Raw genomic sequence first — 16,026 nt, forward strand, 5'->3', positions numbered from 1 at the left:
CAATTTCAAAAAAAATTTTAATAAAATATAAAAGAAAAAACTACAAGAATAAATTTCAAACAAACCTGAAAGCCAAAAAGCAGATGTAAATAAATATCATAAAAATGTCTCTTCCCATAAATTTAATATAATCCCAATAAAAATGCCAACATGCCTTTTAATGATTTTAGACAAGTTGATGCTAATGTTCATGCAGAAAAATAAATCTGCAGGAATAGCCAGAAAAACACTGAAAACAAATACTTAACTATAAGGATGGGATTAGCCTTAACAAACTTGAAAACAGACTAAAAAATCCTCTATAATTAGAATAAGTGGTGCTGGTACATTAATGAATAAACAAATCAGTAGAATAGAATGGAAAATGCAGAAACAGATCTAAATATATATGAAATTTTCAGCATATTATACATATATGCACAAATGTACATATATATAAACACACACACATATACTATACAGTTTTGGCATCTCAAAAGTCTCTGGATATTTTAATAAGTAGTACTGGGAAAACTTGTTAGCCATTTTTTAAAAAATTCTATTCCTATTTCATACTTCGTACAAGAATAAGACCCAAATGGCTTATGGATCAAAACTTTAAAAATAAAAAAAAAAATAGGTAAATCTTCATCTTAAGATCAGAGAAAGGATTGCTCAAATATGACTCAAAATCCAGAGCCAAAAAAAGTAAAGAATATTTATTTATTCACCATAAACAAACCAAAGGACAACTAAAAACTGGGAGAGAATATACATATGCCAAAAAGGGTTAATATCCCTCATATGTAAAAAGTTCTTAAAAATTGAGGGATAAAGGACCAAAAGCTTGAATCAGTTAAAAAAAAAAAAAAGGTAGCAATCTCAAAAGAAACAAAGAAAATGGTCCTCAAACAAGGAAAAAAATGAAATTTTCAAACTCATTTGTAATTAGAGAAACGCAGATTAAAACATGAATGCCATTTTTCATTTAACAGATTAACAGAGATTAAAAACATTACTACACATTGTGATGACAAGGATGTGGAAAATGAGGCACTCTCATCACACACTGCTGGTGGGAATGCAAACTGACCCAACCATTGGAGACAGACATCTAGTAATCGTAATGCAGCAATTTATGCATTTATCTTTTGACCAAGTAATCCCACTTGTAAGAATCTAATCCAGAGATATGCCTCCAACAATATGAGAATATATATGTACAATGTTATTCATTACAGCATTGTTTGTACCTGCAAAATACTGTAAACAATTTAAGTGTCCATATGTAAGAGAATAGTTAAGTAAAACTATATGGAAAAAAATAAGAAAGATCTCTACTAACTGACATGGGTGTGATTTCTAATACATACTGTTAAGTAAAAAAAATAGTGCAAAAGAGTATTTATAATACACTACCTTGAAATGATAAAACAGAAGCTAAGATTGATTACATCCAGAGGGTCAGTGGGAAAGACGTGGAAAGAAGATAGAAATGGGAAGTTATGGGCGCCGGCCCCATATGCCAAGGGTGGCGGGTTCAAACCCAGTCCTGGCCAAACTGCAACAAAAACATAGCCGGGCACTGTGGCGGGCGCCTGTAGTCCCAGCTGCTCGGGAGGCTGTGGCAAGAGAATCGCGTAAGCCCAAGAGTTAGAGCCGTGTGACGCCACAGCACTCTACCCAAGGGCAGTACAGTGAGACTCTGTCTCTACAAAAAAAATAAAATAAAATAAATGGGAAGTTATAGGAGGGATAAAGAGGGAGTGACATTTCTAAGTATTATCTTTTCATATAACTGACTCATTAGAACCACAGTAATATTTCACACACTTACAACCAACAGTTAAAACCAACCAGGAAATAGGAGGAATCCAAAATGCAATACGAACCGTAAATGAATCTGACTATATTATATCACTGATAAATGAAGTGGGGGGAGAAAAGAATTGACCCAAGTAACTTTGGAAAGCAAAGGTTTTTTTTTTTGTTTGTTTGTTTGTTTTTTGAGACAGATTCTCACTTTGTTGCCTTCGGTACAGTGCCGTGGCATCACAGCTCACAGCAACCTCAAACTCTTGAGCTAAAGCAACTTTCCTGTCTCAGCCTCCCAAGTAGCTGGGACTACAGGTGCCCACCACAACGCCCAGCTATTTTTTAGTTGCAGTTGTCATTGTTGTTGTTTGTTTTTTTGAAACAGATTCTCACTTTGTTGCCCTCGGTACAGTGCCGTGGCATCACAGCTCACAGCAACCTCAAACTCTTGAGCCAAAGTAACTCCCCTATCTCAGCCTCCCAAGTAGCTGGGACTACAGGTGCCCACCACAATGCCCAGCTATTTTTTAGTTGCAGTTGTCATTGTTGTTTAGCTGGCCCAGGCTGGGTTTGAACCCGCCAGCCTCAGTGTATGTGGTTGGCACCCTACCCGCTGAGCTAAAGGCGCCACCTGGAAAGCAAAGTTTTTAACTAGATTACTGTAAGCTACCTAAGCAAATTTTTCATAGGGGTATAGACTGGCAATTCTATGACTACTTTCTGTATACCCCAGGATTAAACAAATACGTTGTAGATAATGAAAGCTAGGTTTCTCAATGTTGGACAAAAAAGTTATAAGTAAGGAAAGGAGAAGGCTAAAATGAACCCTGTAGTATTGGATTAGAATCTAAGTTATTATGAAAATGTACTATTTTTAGCATACAGAGCAGATAAAGAAACAAATACAGATATATGTGCATATGTGTGATTCATATATTTATCTGTCTACCAAGAAAACCTAGAAGCATTGAGCCCACCTAATACCAGACCTTGGTTTCTTTGGGTTTTTTTGACACAGAGTCTCACTCTGTTGCCCAGGCTAGAGTACAGTGGCATCATCATAGCTCACTGCGATCTGAAACTCCTAAGCTCAAGCAGTCCTCCTGCCTCAGGCTCCCAAGTAGTTGAGACTACACAAGTGCGCCCTATCCCGGCTAGTTCTTTTGTATTTTGTAGAAAGGGGGTCTTGCTCTTGGGCAGGCTGGTCTTGAACTCCTCGCCTCAAGCAATCCTCTAGCCTGAGCTTCCCAAAGTGCTAGGATAAGTGACTGAGCTTCCCAAAGTGCTGGGATAGGTGACTCATCACGCCCGACCCTACCTTGGTTTCCAAACACTATTCTCCAAAAACAGAAAGCAGGACTCTCACAAATACACACAAAAATCATACAAGTTTCCTTTAATTCACATTATGATTAACAAGAAAAAATTAACAAGTAATATTTTTATTAACGGAAAATGCAACTTCTAAAAAAACCAAAAACTTGATAGCAAATGTAAGATCAGACTAGCCAACTGTTCAAAAACTATGTAAATTATCTTGGAATTTACATTGCTTAAAGCAACAAAGGCTCACTTTATAATAAAATGCTTCTATACCTATTCTATTCCTACTCATGAGCTTCCACCTCAAATCATAAAAAATAAAAGCATTCCTCCCCTTGGATAAGCAGAAAACTCAATTTCTTACCTAAAAATACAGGATATAAGAGTATACTAAGCAGAAATCTGTCCAAAACTCAAGCTTTAAAAAAAGCTTGATGAAAAAACTTATGTCCCATAATTCCAAGCAGCCTGAAATAAGCCTCCCACATCATAACATACTTTGTTCAATAGCCAAAACTGAGTATAAATGTACAAAACTTTTATAAGTGAAACACACAAATACTAATATTCTCCTATGATAAACTGTTGCATCAAAATAAGAAATGAAGTTCAATAAAGGTTTTTTTGTTTTCTTATGAAAAGATACATCTTCACCTACTAAGTTTATATTAATAACACTAAGAGTTACTCATGAGAAATTGTATACGAAACAAAATTTTTAAATAATTCCAATCCCTAACCATTAAAAAAAACCAAATATACTTTAATAAGAAATCCGTTTATAAGAATGAACACAGTCATATTATAAAACTTATTAAGTAAATCTTTTATTCACATTGTCACTAAAACATTTATAATTGTTCCTATATTTACACTAAAGAAAATAATAACAAAAAAATAAGATGTTTATGAGCATCTCTTTATGGAACCCTGTCACCTCTGTTCCATCTATGAACTCCCAACACACAAACAGACAAATGGAATCTACCCCTTTTCCTGAGCCTGGCTGTAGTTGAGAACAAAGAAAAGACCGCATACCACCGACCAGTTGACAACTAGTTGATCCTTGGAATTTACTATCTGAACTCAAATACAAGCTCTCTCACCATCCAGCTTTTGGATCCTGGGGAAGTTACAGAAAACTCTACCCTCAGATACCTCACCTGTAAAATACGAATGATAATAATAGCATCTGTAAGACAAGGTGACTGTGAGGATTTGATGTGTTAATAAATACCTAAGGTAATTAAGAGCAATGCCTAGCACTGGGTAAAACATTAGACAAATGTTCAGGTGCCTTGCTGGGGGCTCTCTCTGTAGAGCAAGTATCTGCAAAATACCTGTCCAACGTACTATTCTAGATAAAATTTTTCTATCCCCATGAACTAAGCTCTTCCTTCATTAAGGTTTCAGGAACAAAAATTAATGCAAGACATTTGTAAATTACCCAAACTGACTAGAACATTTAAAATCCTCTGTCTCCTTGATTATTACAACAGCCTTCTTACTCGTCTCTGCCATCCTATCTTTGTCTTCCTCCAGACTATTTCCACAAAGCAGACAGAACGATCTTTTTAAATGTTACATCACTCATCAACTTGTTTACTACTCCACTCAATGCAAACCTCTTCTCAGGGTAAAACCCAAAATACTAACCCTGGCCCACAAGATCCAACAACAACTTGGTCTGCTTTAAAACACATTGGTGTTCTTGCCTTTCCTAGAACATGACAAGCATGGTTCAGTCTTAGGATGCAGTACTTATTTTCTCTTTAGCCTATTCCTAGACAGCCTTGTGCTCAAATGTCTCCTTGAGGCCTTCCATGATCCCACCATATGAAAGCAGCATTCCCACCAGTCCTATCTCCCTCTCTCCCCCTAACTCAATGTTTATTTACAGCACTTATCATTCATCATATATTTGTTTACTTTTCTTCCCTTGCTTGAATAGAAGTTATGAGAGAGCAAGAACTTTGTTTTGTTCATTACTATATTCTCCACACCAAGAATAGCACCTGGTATACTACAAACTCTCAACCAAAGTCAGTATCATCCTTAATACTAAAACACAAAGAGGCTGGGTGGCACCTGTGGCTCAGTGAGTAGGGGGCCGGCCCCAGAAACCCAGGGTGGCAGGTTCAAATCCGCCCTGGCCAAACTTCAACAAAAAATAGCTGGGCATTGTGGCAGGCGCCTGTAGTCCCAGCTACTCGGGAGGTTGAGGCAAGAGAATCACCTAAGCCCAAGAGCTGGAGGTTGCTATGAGCTGTGACACCACAGCACTCTACCTGGGGTGACAAAGTGAGACTCTGTCTCTTAAAAAAAAAAAAAAAAAACACACACACACAAAAGAGGCAATCCCATTCCAGTTAGAAACAAGAAACAGAATTATAAAATACTACATATCAGTTGCCAAATTAACAAATTTTTAATTCTTTAAACTTTCCATTTTAGTGATTAAAGTATACTTCAAACATTAAAGTAAGTTTTAAAAAAAACTCTTCAGTGCATCTGCAGCTTGGCCAATCTTTACACCTGGACAAACTCATGCAACTACCACCTAAGATCACAATATAGAACCTCCACTTCAGAAACTCCCTCTCGGTTAACATGCCCAAAAAAGGTAAATACTATTCTGACTTCTATTCCCAATTATGCCTGTACTTGAACTTCATATGAGTGGAATCAAACAGTATATACTCTTTTGTGTCTGGCTTCTTTCTTTTTTTTTTTTTTTTGGTTTTTGGCCGGGGCTGGGTTTGAATGCGCCACCTCTGGCACATGGGACCGGCGCCCTACTCCTTGAGCCACAGGCGCCACCCCGTGTCTGGCTTCTTTCATTCAACTTTGTATCTGTGAGATTCAGTCAAGTTGTTGTGCACATCCGTAATACATTCTTTTTTATTGTTGAGCAGTATTCCATTTTAGGAATATACCAACTTATCCATCTACTGTTGATGAAATTTAAGTTGTTCCATTTTGGGGACAAAATGAATAATGCCACCATGAACATTGCTGGGTACATCTTCTGGTGGAAATATTCATTTATATACAGATAGGCTCTTTTTGAGAAGAGGAGGTTAATAATACCTTAGACTGGTGAGGATGCAGGGAATTAGAAAGTGGGTACTACTGATAAGCACATAAATTTGAAATAATCTTTCTAGAGGATAATCGGGCAACATGCACAAGAAACCTAAAAATGTCTGTATCCTTTGACCAATACCTCCCCACAATTTCTTACTGAGTATTACACATGCCAGGTTCTAAGTGTTTTACATGTATTAACTGATTTGATTTATTCTAAGGAAATAATTAGAGATGCCCACAATGAGATGCGCACAATGTCAATCATATCATTATTCGTAAATATTTTAAAAAGTAGTAAACAAGGTAAATAACTAACAATAGGGAAATGATTTTTTTTTTTTTTTTTTTTTTTTGAGACAGACCCTCAAGCTGTCGCCCTGGGTAGAATGCTGTGGCATCACAGCTCACAGCAACCTCCTGGGCTCAAACGATTCTCCTGCCTCAGCCTCCCAAGTAGCTAGGACTACAGATGCACACCACAACGCCCGGCTGTTTTTTTTTTTTTTCCGGTTGCAGCCATCATTGTTTGGCTGGCCCAAGCTGGATTAGAACCCGCCAGCTCAGGTGTATGTGGCTGGCACCTTAGCCGCTTGAGCCACAGGCGCCAAGCCAGGGGAATGATTTTTAAATGTATTGTACTTCTGTGAAGCTAAATACTTGTTTCAAAGAACATCAAGAATACAGGAAAAAGTATACATTAACGAGGCCTGGGTGTGGTGGCTAACACCTACAATCCTAGCAACCTGAGAGGCCGAGGTAGGAAGACTACTTGAGCTCAGGAGTTAAGACCAAGAAAGAGTGAGACCCAGTCTCTACTAAAACTAGGCCGGAGTTGTGGCAGGTGCCTGTAGTCTTAGCTACTGAGGCAAGAGGATCACTCGCACACAGGAGTTTGAGGTTGCAGTGAGCTATGATGACTCCACTGTACTCCAGCAAGGGCAACAGAGTAAACCTGTCTCCAAAAAAAAAAGTATACATTAATGAAAAAAGTTAGGTAACAGAATGCATAAAATAAACCCTCCCTGTTCTTTTTTTTTTTTTTTTTTTTGAGACAGTCTATTTTGTGGCCCTGGATAGAGTGCTGTGGCATTACAGCTCCCAACAACCTCAAACTCTTGGCTCAAATGATCCTCTTGCCTCAACCTCCCCAGTAGCTGGGACTATAGATACCAGTAACAATGCCTGGCTATTTTTAGAGATGGGGTCTCACTCTAGCTCAGGCTGGTTTCCAACTCCTGAACTCAAGCAATCCACCCACCTCAGCCTCCCAGAGTGCTAGGACTACAGGAGTGAGCCACCACGTCTGGCCTAAACTCCTGTATATCCTTTTTAAAAATCAGGAGTTTAGGCCTGGCATGGTGGCTCACACCTATAATCCTAGCATTCTAGAAGGCTGAGGCGGGTAGATTTTCTGAGCTCACAGTTTTGAGAGACAGCCTGAGCCAGAGCGAGACCTTGTCTCTAAAAATAGCCTGGCATTGTGGCAGATGTTCCTATAGTCCCAGCTACTTAGGAAGCTGAGATAGGAGAATCGCTTAAACCCACGAGTTTGAGGTTGTTGTGAGCTATGATGCTACAGCACTCTACCGATAGTGACAAAATGAGGCTCTGTCTCAAAAAAAAAAAAAAAACAGGAAATACATATACACATACTTCAAATGCTAAGAGAGTGGTTACAGTGGTGACTTCTGGAAGACGGGCATTTTCACATTCTTTATACTTTCACGCATTTAGCAATTTTTCTATAATTTATTATTATTATTTTTTTTTTTTATAATTTATTATTTTTATCAACCAAAAAAATGTGATTAAAGACTCATAAACAAAGGTGTTTTACATTATAATGGGAAGACAACAGATACTCCAATACAAATTAGGGAAATGATGCAGTTTTGCATAGGATGATATTATGTAAAAGTACTACAGAAAGACATCTAGCCTGAAGATTGGGAGTGGAGCTGTCAAGGAAAGATCTCCATTATCTTCCACTGAGAACTCAGAGCGGGCGAATTCCATGTATCAAGGTGGGAAGGATCCTTCCCTGGAAAATCCTATTAATTCCTGAGAACTCCATGTATCTAGGTGGGAAGGAACCTTCCCAGGAAAATCCTATTAATTCCTCAACTCACTGCCCCTAGGGTATCAATTATACATTGTGACCCCACCTGGCAAGTGTTCTTTTTCTCCTCTCACTTGTAAAAAGGCTTAGCCAAATTGAGAGATGGGAATTCCAGAACACCCAGGATACAGCCAAATTTAAGGGTTTCAGTCCTGGAAAAAGCTAGTTCCATCCACCCTGACACCTAACTGAAAAGTATAAAGGAAGGGCATTCATTCCTGTCAGAGAAAATTAGGGCAACATGTTTCAGATTTTCTTAAGGCGGGAACTCCAAGGAGAGTTAATTAAAATGTATATGACTTCCAGAGTCAAAAAGTTCTCCTACTTGAATAAATAAAGTATCAAGAAATTATCCAGGCAAAGGTAATTCTGTGTATCCATTCTCATATTCCCCCTTACTCCTCTGCAGATGGATCATCTCTGGAAACCAAAGAAAAGTCAACCAAGCATGGGGATTAAGGATACAATTTAATCTGTTAGGTGCCAATTCTCATGGAAGTAAATAATACCTGTTTAACAATTAATACATAAGGTGTGTTTTATTGTGTTCAAAAAAATAATCACTCATTTCATGATACAATAAACATGAGAGTAAATATTCATTAAAGGGAAAACATATAGACCCCAAATTACTAATACTTCATTAAGAGTTGAACTTACTGTAAAGATAACTACTTTCATAGGGCAGAGCAGTATCACTAAATTTTCTAATTTTTGATATCTGAACATGTCATTAAAGAAGAAATGATGATCAAAAAGACCTTAGAGTCACTTCTACACATATGAAGTTAACGATTTTATGTGACAATGCAGGGACAGCATACTTGTTTTGGCCTTGCTCGCCCTCCTTCCTGGATGCCCTCTTTATTTCCTCTGCAACTGCTCCTATTTACAAATTTATACTTAAATGCATTGTAAAATCCTCCATAAAATACTTAAAGGCTTTTCATGGTTAGTGTTAGGATACCCAAATTAAGATAAATAAAATTCTAGTCTAAAATTTACTAACCTATCAAATCTCTACATTGCATAATGGGACAAATTTCTTATGCAGCTTAAAACGCCTCAACTCAATTTCATAAAATAGTTCTTTGAAAAAAAATAAGCATTTACATAATCACCACAGATTCTGATTTTAGTCTAACTAGAACCTAAATTTTTGAATAATCTCTATTCTGGTTGCTTAGAATATGTTATGGGAACAGAGGATGCAGAAAATATAGAACTAGAAAAATTTGGTTTCTTCAAATTTCACTTTTATATGTAATCAAAACCTAGAATAACACCAGTTTATAGTAATAAAAAAACTATGGATAATTTATTCTTAATTACAAATGGCATATTACATATTCTTAATTACAAATGGTATATTGTAACAATATACCCAGATTCTGGTATCTCTGGTACCAGACTGCTAAAATTTATACAAAATGAGGACACTGCCCTTCTTTTAAAGTGATAATTTGTTCTACCTCGTTTTCTGTTGTCAGAATCGTCTAACCTGAAAACTGATTAAGTGAAACTAACTATACTTAAAAATTAAATAAAATTATACCTAGCACCAAACACTGAAAAGAACAGTCATTTAAATGGTTTTCTCTCCCTGGACCAGTAGAGGGAGACTAAGACATCTGGCCTGGTCGTGTAATGTTTCTCTAAAATTGGGGAGGGGGGAGCGGAGGCTGTATTTAAATGTCCTGCTGTCAATCAAAAGACACTTCCTACAATCACAGTCACCATATCTGCTATTACTCGTGAGCGTGCTGTCGCCAAGATACACCACCAAACGGGGCCCGGGAAACCTGCTTCACCTAAATGTGACCGCAGGCTTTGCCACAACACCCAAATAAGGACTTTGGGAGCCCAACCCCAACTAGTTTCTTTGTTTAAATGCCTGCGAATCCCTCCCACGCCGGAGTCAAGAGGCTGTGGCGCCGCCCTTTATTAGCCCCACACTTTGATTACAAAACACACGAGTCGGCGGCCTGGCTGCGGAGGCGGCCCGAGCTCTCTCAAACGTCAAACCCGGAGCGCAGCGGCGGCTGAATCAGAGAGCAACGTCCGCCGCCGCCGGCCGGCCCCGAAGCGCCCTCCCGGCCCACTCAAGTTCGCCGGCCCGGGGCACCGCTGCCAGCCGCCCGCAGTCGCCAGCCCTCGGGCGACCGCAACTGTACTCTTTGTAAAGTTTGAGCCGCAGCGCCAGGGAAAACACGGGGTTCTGGGGGAGAAGCTGTCCCTTCAGATCCCCGCCTCCCACTCCATCCGCCCCACCCCCGACAAGCAGGGGGTGTGTTGGGGGTGTGGGCCACGACCCCAGGCAACCTGCCGCCCGCCCGGGCCCAGGTCCCCAACTGCCCTCGGCACCTTTCAAGTCCCCAAGAGAGCTCTTCATCTGTTGCTCTGTTTACTCCGCAGAGCCCCACAGAGCTGGCTGGCGCGGTCGCCTCCCAGGCCCGCCGCCGCCCCCGTCCCACCGGCCCAGGAAGTTTGATAAAGACGGGGAAGGGGGCGCGACGGGGACCCGTGGCGGGGGGAGACGCGGCGCCGGAGTGAACCCGTCGCAGCCCGGAAGGAAGGCAGGCGGGGCGGCCGACCGGACAGAGCGACGGGGCGGCCGGCCGGGCGGCGACTCCGGGCCAGAGCTACGGGCGCGGCGGGCGGCGGCCAGGCTAGGGGCTCCGGGCCGGGCCGGCGCTCCGCCCGCCGCCCCCGGCGCGCCCGCCCGGCCACATCCCCCCAGCCCAGGCTCCCCCTGCCAACTTCTCTGCCAGCCCCCTTTGTTCCTGTTTGTTGTGGCGACTCTTCGCCCGGGCCGGGCGAGCTCATCTGCTCCCCTCAGCAGTCCGCCCGGTGCTCGGCGAGCCCGGGGCCCCGCGCGCCCGGCTGCCCGGCCCGGGGGCTCCGCGCCAGGGCCCCCAAGGTGCTGGGCGCGGCGCGACGGCCGAGCCGAAGGGAGGCGCGGGCGGCCGACCGGCCGAGGGGCCGGCGGCGGTTGGTCGGTGGCCGCCGGTAGCGGGGCCGGAGAGGGTTTATTTACCTGCCGTGGAACCAGTCCTTGCATATATCGCACTCGATCATGAAGCGGTTCACGTCGTACGGCTGCCGGCACACACAGTATACTGGTTGGGGCGGCGGGGGCGCCGAGGCCCGGCCCGGAGCCGCCACAGACACGGCTGCCGCGGAGGCTCCAGCTGCTGCTCCCGCGGCCACCGCCGCCGCCGCTCCGGCCATCTTTAAAAAACACACACACGCTCGCTCGCAGCTCCGCTCTCCGACTGGAGCGAGCGCAGCCGCCCGCCAGCGCCGCCCCCTGCAGCAGCCGGAGCAGCAGCCGCGGCGGCGGCGCTTCAGTGCGCGCGCGCGCGAGGCGGCGGCGGCGGCGGAGGCGGCGGGCGCAGGGGGAGGAAGCGGCGCGCGCGACGCGCGAGGCCGGTGGCCAGCGGCTTCCGGCGCTCGGCGCGGGGCCGTGCGTCTCGCGCACGTCCTCGTTTCCTGCGCGCTCCCCGCTCTCCTCCGCGGTCGTCAGGCGGAGGGACCCGCTGAAGGGCACGCGGGCCGAGGAGCCGGAGGTTCCGGAGAACGTGCGCGGCGGGACCGGGCGCGCGGCTGCGGTCGGAGGAGGGCAGCGGGAGCGTGCGAAGAGCCGGCTCGGCTATTTGGGCATGAAAGCCGAGGCCGAGGGAAGTTTCTGCGGAGTGAAAAAGGACAGATGTTGCCTGTGTGTCCTGAGGAGGGAGAAGGAAGGAAGTTTCCGCCTGCCAGGGTAGTCACCTTGCGGCTGAGGGAGACTCTAAAAACGATTAGCAACCCCGCTCTGGGGACGGGAGATGCCTCCCCGCGACCTACGTGCGTCCTCGCCGAGATTACAGGCCGGGCCAGTTACTTCTTTACAAGGTGCTGGAATGTGCATTGGAATCCGCTCAAAGTTTGGAAAAAGTCCCACCTGAATTCCCACTGAGCGGCTAGAAAACCAAAGTGTTGATGAAACCACTGTTACGTGGAGGAGGCTTGTCTCTAAGCGGAATTCATTCGCGTCTGCATGCCGATAGGGACCAACCTTGAAATGGGGTTGATGGAGAGAAGAATGGAGAAGGATCGGCGTGTTTATAAATAACAAGAATGAGCTGCAAATGCTTTTGATTCACAAGTTGAGAAGATAGGGGTGAAATTCTAAATGACTTTTCCCTCGGAAGAGGAAAACTATAAAAAGCGGATCGAAAGGTACTTGGTGCTTAATAGACCATCAATAATAATTTTTGAATAAAGGATGAAGTTGAGAGCCAAATGTAAGATAATAAAAACAACTAACAGAATATAAAAAAAAAGTTTGCTTTGGAATCATAACTACAGGAGTTGGAAGGGATGTTAAGGATTTGTGGCACAACTAATGCAGGGATCTAGGAAAAGCCCCAATTTTGGGTTGTAGAGGATAGAGGGTTGTCCATATCTCACCCACGCCCAGAAAAAAGCTATCTGTTCTAATCTCCTTGCTACAGTTGAGGAAAGCTGGTAACTCGGAGGATGTCACGTAGATTAGAGCTAGAAATGAAGTTTAAGTTTCTCAAACAGTCCTTCTAACACAGCACTGTTGGGCACACATATCAGAGGAAAAGAAAAACTTGGAAATGGGGTGGTGCTTGTGGCTCAAAGGAGTAGGGCACTGGCCCCATATGCCAGAGGTGGTGGGTTCAAACCCAGCCCTGGCCAAAAACCACAAAAAAAAAAAAAAAAAAAACTTGGAAATCATACCTGATCATCTGCTAAATGAATTTGAAACAAATTTTTACTGGAGAAGAAGAAAAATTACTCTTAAATATTTAGAGGCATCATAGATTGGTGGAGTGGAAAGAGCCCAGATGCTTTATATAAGCTGTGTAACCGGCTCGGCGCCAGCCACATACACCTGAGGTGGCAGGTTCGAATCCAGCCCGGGCCGCCAAACAACAATGAAGGCTGCAACCAAAAAATAGCCAGGCATTGTGGCGGGAGCCTGTAGTCCCAGCTACTTGGGAGGCGGAGGCAGAAGAATCGCTTGAGCCTAGGAGTTGGAGGTTGCTGTGAGCGGTGATGCCATAGCACTCTACCCAGGGCCACAGCTTGAGGCTCTGTCTCAAAAAAAAAGCTGTGTGACCTTGGGTGAGTCACTCCATTTCTCTTGAACTACATCCCTGAAGATCTGTTAAAAGAAAAATTATGGGTAATGATACCTTCCTTAATTACCTCAAAGAGGTTTTATAAACAGCAAAGGAGATAATGAATTTTAAAATGTACTTTGTAAAAAAAAATAATAGCCAGGCTCTGTGGAGAGCGCCTGTAGTCCCATCTACCTGAGAAGCTGAGGCAAGAGAATGGCTTGAACCCAAGAGTTTGAGGTTGCTGTGAGATAAGATGCCATGGCACTCTATCAAGGGTGACCAAGTGAGACTCTGTCTCAAAAAATAAAATGTACTTTGTAGAGGGTGTATTGTCCTGTTAGAGTCTGGGTAAGAAGGGCATCCAAGCATGAATCTGACCTGATGTGGGGTTCTCTGGGGGCCATTTGACCTTGAGGAGATGTGAAGAGGGCAGCCAAGTGGGGGGAGGGGCAGCAGCAATGAAAGATTGGGTATATAAAGATCTAATCAAATAGGTACAATCATGCATAATTTAACATCAGGGGTAGTTCTGGGAATTACATGATCAAGTGATTTCACTGTTGTGTGAGCAATTCACAGAGTGAATTTATACAACCCTATATTCTAGCCTACCACATACCTAGGCTCTATGGCAGGCGTCCTCAAACTTTTTAAACGGGGCTAGTTCACTGTCCCTCAGACCATTGGTGGGCCGGACTATAGTTTAAAAAAATAACTATGACCAAATTCCTATGTACACTGCACATATCTTATTTTGAAGTAAAAAAAACAAAACGGGAACAAATACAATCACACCGCTTCATGTGGCCCCCAGTCCACAGTTTGAGGACCCCTGGTCTATGATATAGCATGTTACTGTACTGAATACCATAGGCAGCTGTAACACAGGGATAAGTATTTGTGTTATCTAAACATAGAAAAGCTATAGTCAAAATATAATCTTACAGGACTGCTACCAATGGTTCATCACGGACTGAAATGTCATGTCATGACTATAGTAGGGCTGTCTGGAAAGTATCCAGCCACACAATATGAAAAATAAGGCACATGGGCAGCGGCTGTGGCTCAAGGAGTAGGGCGCCGGTCCCATATGCCGGAGGTGGCGGGTTCAAACCCAGCCCCGGCCAAAAACCACAAAAAAAAAAAAAGAAAAGAAAAATAAGGCACATACATGGCCGGATACTTTCCGGACAGCCCTCATATGTTAGGAAAAATGGGAGCCAGATTTCTCACTGTTGAGGGAGAGAGAAACAATAAGGAAAGAGAAAACTAGAATGAACTATTTGATAGTCAGCTAGCAATGGAGGTATCTATTATTATTTGTAGAAATAGATACAAGTGTGTAACGTATGTATGTACCCTGTCCACAAGAGGATCTGGGAGTAGTGACACCACAAAACAATGAGAGTATTTAGCCCAGATTCTGGCTTCTAAATACCACTCTCCACTTCAGTTTTCTTCTTGGCAAAATCATCAATACCAACACTAGAGAAGAAAAAGTATAGCATGAGCCTCAAGCCTCTAGCTTTACCAGAAAATAAGAAAATGCTCAAGGAATAATGAGGCATGTCAAAAGAAAAGAGACCAATTTGAGTTTCACTGCTCAAATCAGAGAAAAACTGAACTTCAAAATATATTTTAACCCACTGAATGCTATAGATTAAATAAACATATAAACTGAAATTGTGTTAAGGAGTGGAATACTGACATAAGGTTTCAAAGTACCTCCCTGAAAAATTCCTATTAATTACAAAAGGACCTAGAGTAATTGTTTGGTGTTGAGAAGCCTGGAGGACACTATTAATCAAGTGATCACGTGCCTTCAATAACGGACAAACCAAGATCACATGCCACCTGACAAGATCCCTTGAGAAGAATGCTAGCATTACTTTCTGCCCAGTCTCCTTGAGTCCCAAGTTGGAAATGCAAATAGTTGTAAAAGTCCATGAAGAGATCAGTAAAGAATAAAAACTTGACAAGGCATACAAATCTGTGAGGAAAGATTAAAGAAATTGTAAACACGAAGATTTGACCTTGAGAAGAAAGGGATGAAGGCTAGAAGTCTAGATAATGCTAAAATTTTACTGGCAAATTCCATATACATAGTAATTAAACTCATGGTTTGAATTCACAACATACTATTTCTGTGATAACTTATTAACACTTAGATTTTAGTTATCTCATTTTGACGGGGATTATAAGAATATATGCCTCGGGTGGTGCCTGTGGCTCAGTGAGCAGGGCACGGGCCCCATATACCGAGGGTGGCTGGTTCGAACCCAGCCCTGGCCACACTACAACAAAAAAATAGCCGGATGTTGTGGCAGGCTCCTGTAGTCCCAGCTACTCGGGAGGATGAGGCAAGAGAATTGCCTAAGCCCAGGAGTTGGAGGTTGCTGTGAGCTGTGACACTATGGCACTCTACCAAAGGTGACAAAGTGAGACTTTGTCTCTAAAAAGAACCAAAAGCAACAACAAAAAAAGAATATATGCCTCACAGGATTTGGGTGCATTAAGATAATGTGCTGGGCTCAATTTTTAGCATACAAAATGCCATATAGCTAT

General features: G+C 42.8%; 1 protein-coding gene across 2 annotated transcripts in view; it reads right to left on the reverse strand.

The window, feature by feature from the left end:
* The window catches only part of KDM7A (lysine demethylase 7A), a 100,592-nt gene extending 88,966 nt beyond the window's left edge, over nucleotides 1-11,626 (reverse strand). Inside the window, exon 1 of one of the 2 annotated variants that reach the window (XM_053609301.1) lies at nucleotides 11,364-11,626. In XM_053609301.1, the coding sequence (XP_053465276.1) occupies nucleotides 11,364-11,557 (194 nt within the window). In that variant the 5' untranslated portion in view covers nucleotides 11,558-11,626. The remainder of the gene's footprint in view (nucleotides 1-11,363) is intronic. The other variant, XM_053609302.1, reaches the window with a different exon arrangement.
* Between the last annotated feature and the right edge of the window lie 4,400 nt (nucleotides 11,627-16,026).

This window comes from Nycticebus coucang, chromosome 11 (assembly GCF_027406575.1).
Source record: "Nycticebus coucang isolate mNycCou1 chromosome 11, mNycCou1.pri, whole genome shotgun sequence".
NCBI lineage: Eukaryota > Metazoa > Chordata > Mammalia > Primates > Lorisidae > Nycticebus > Nycticebus coucang.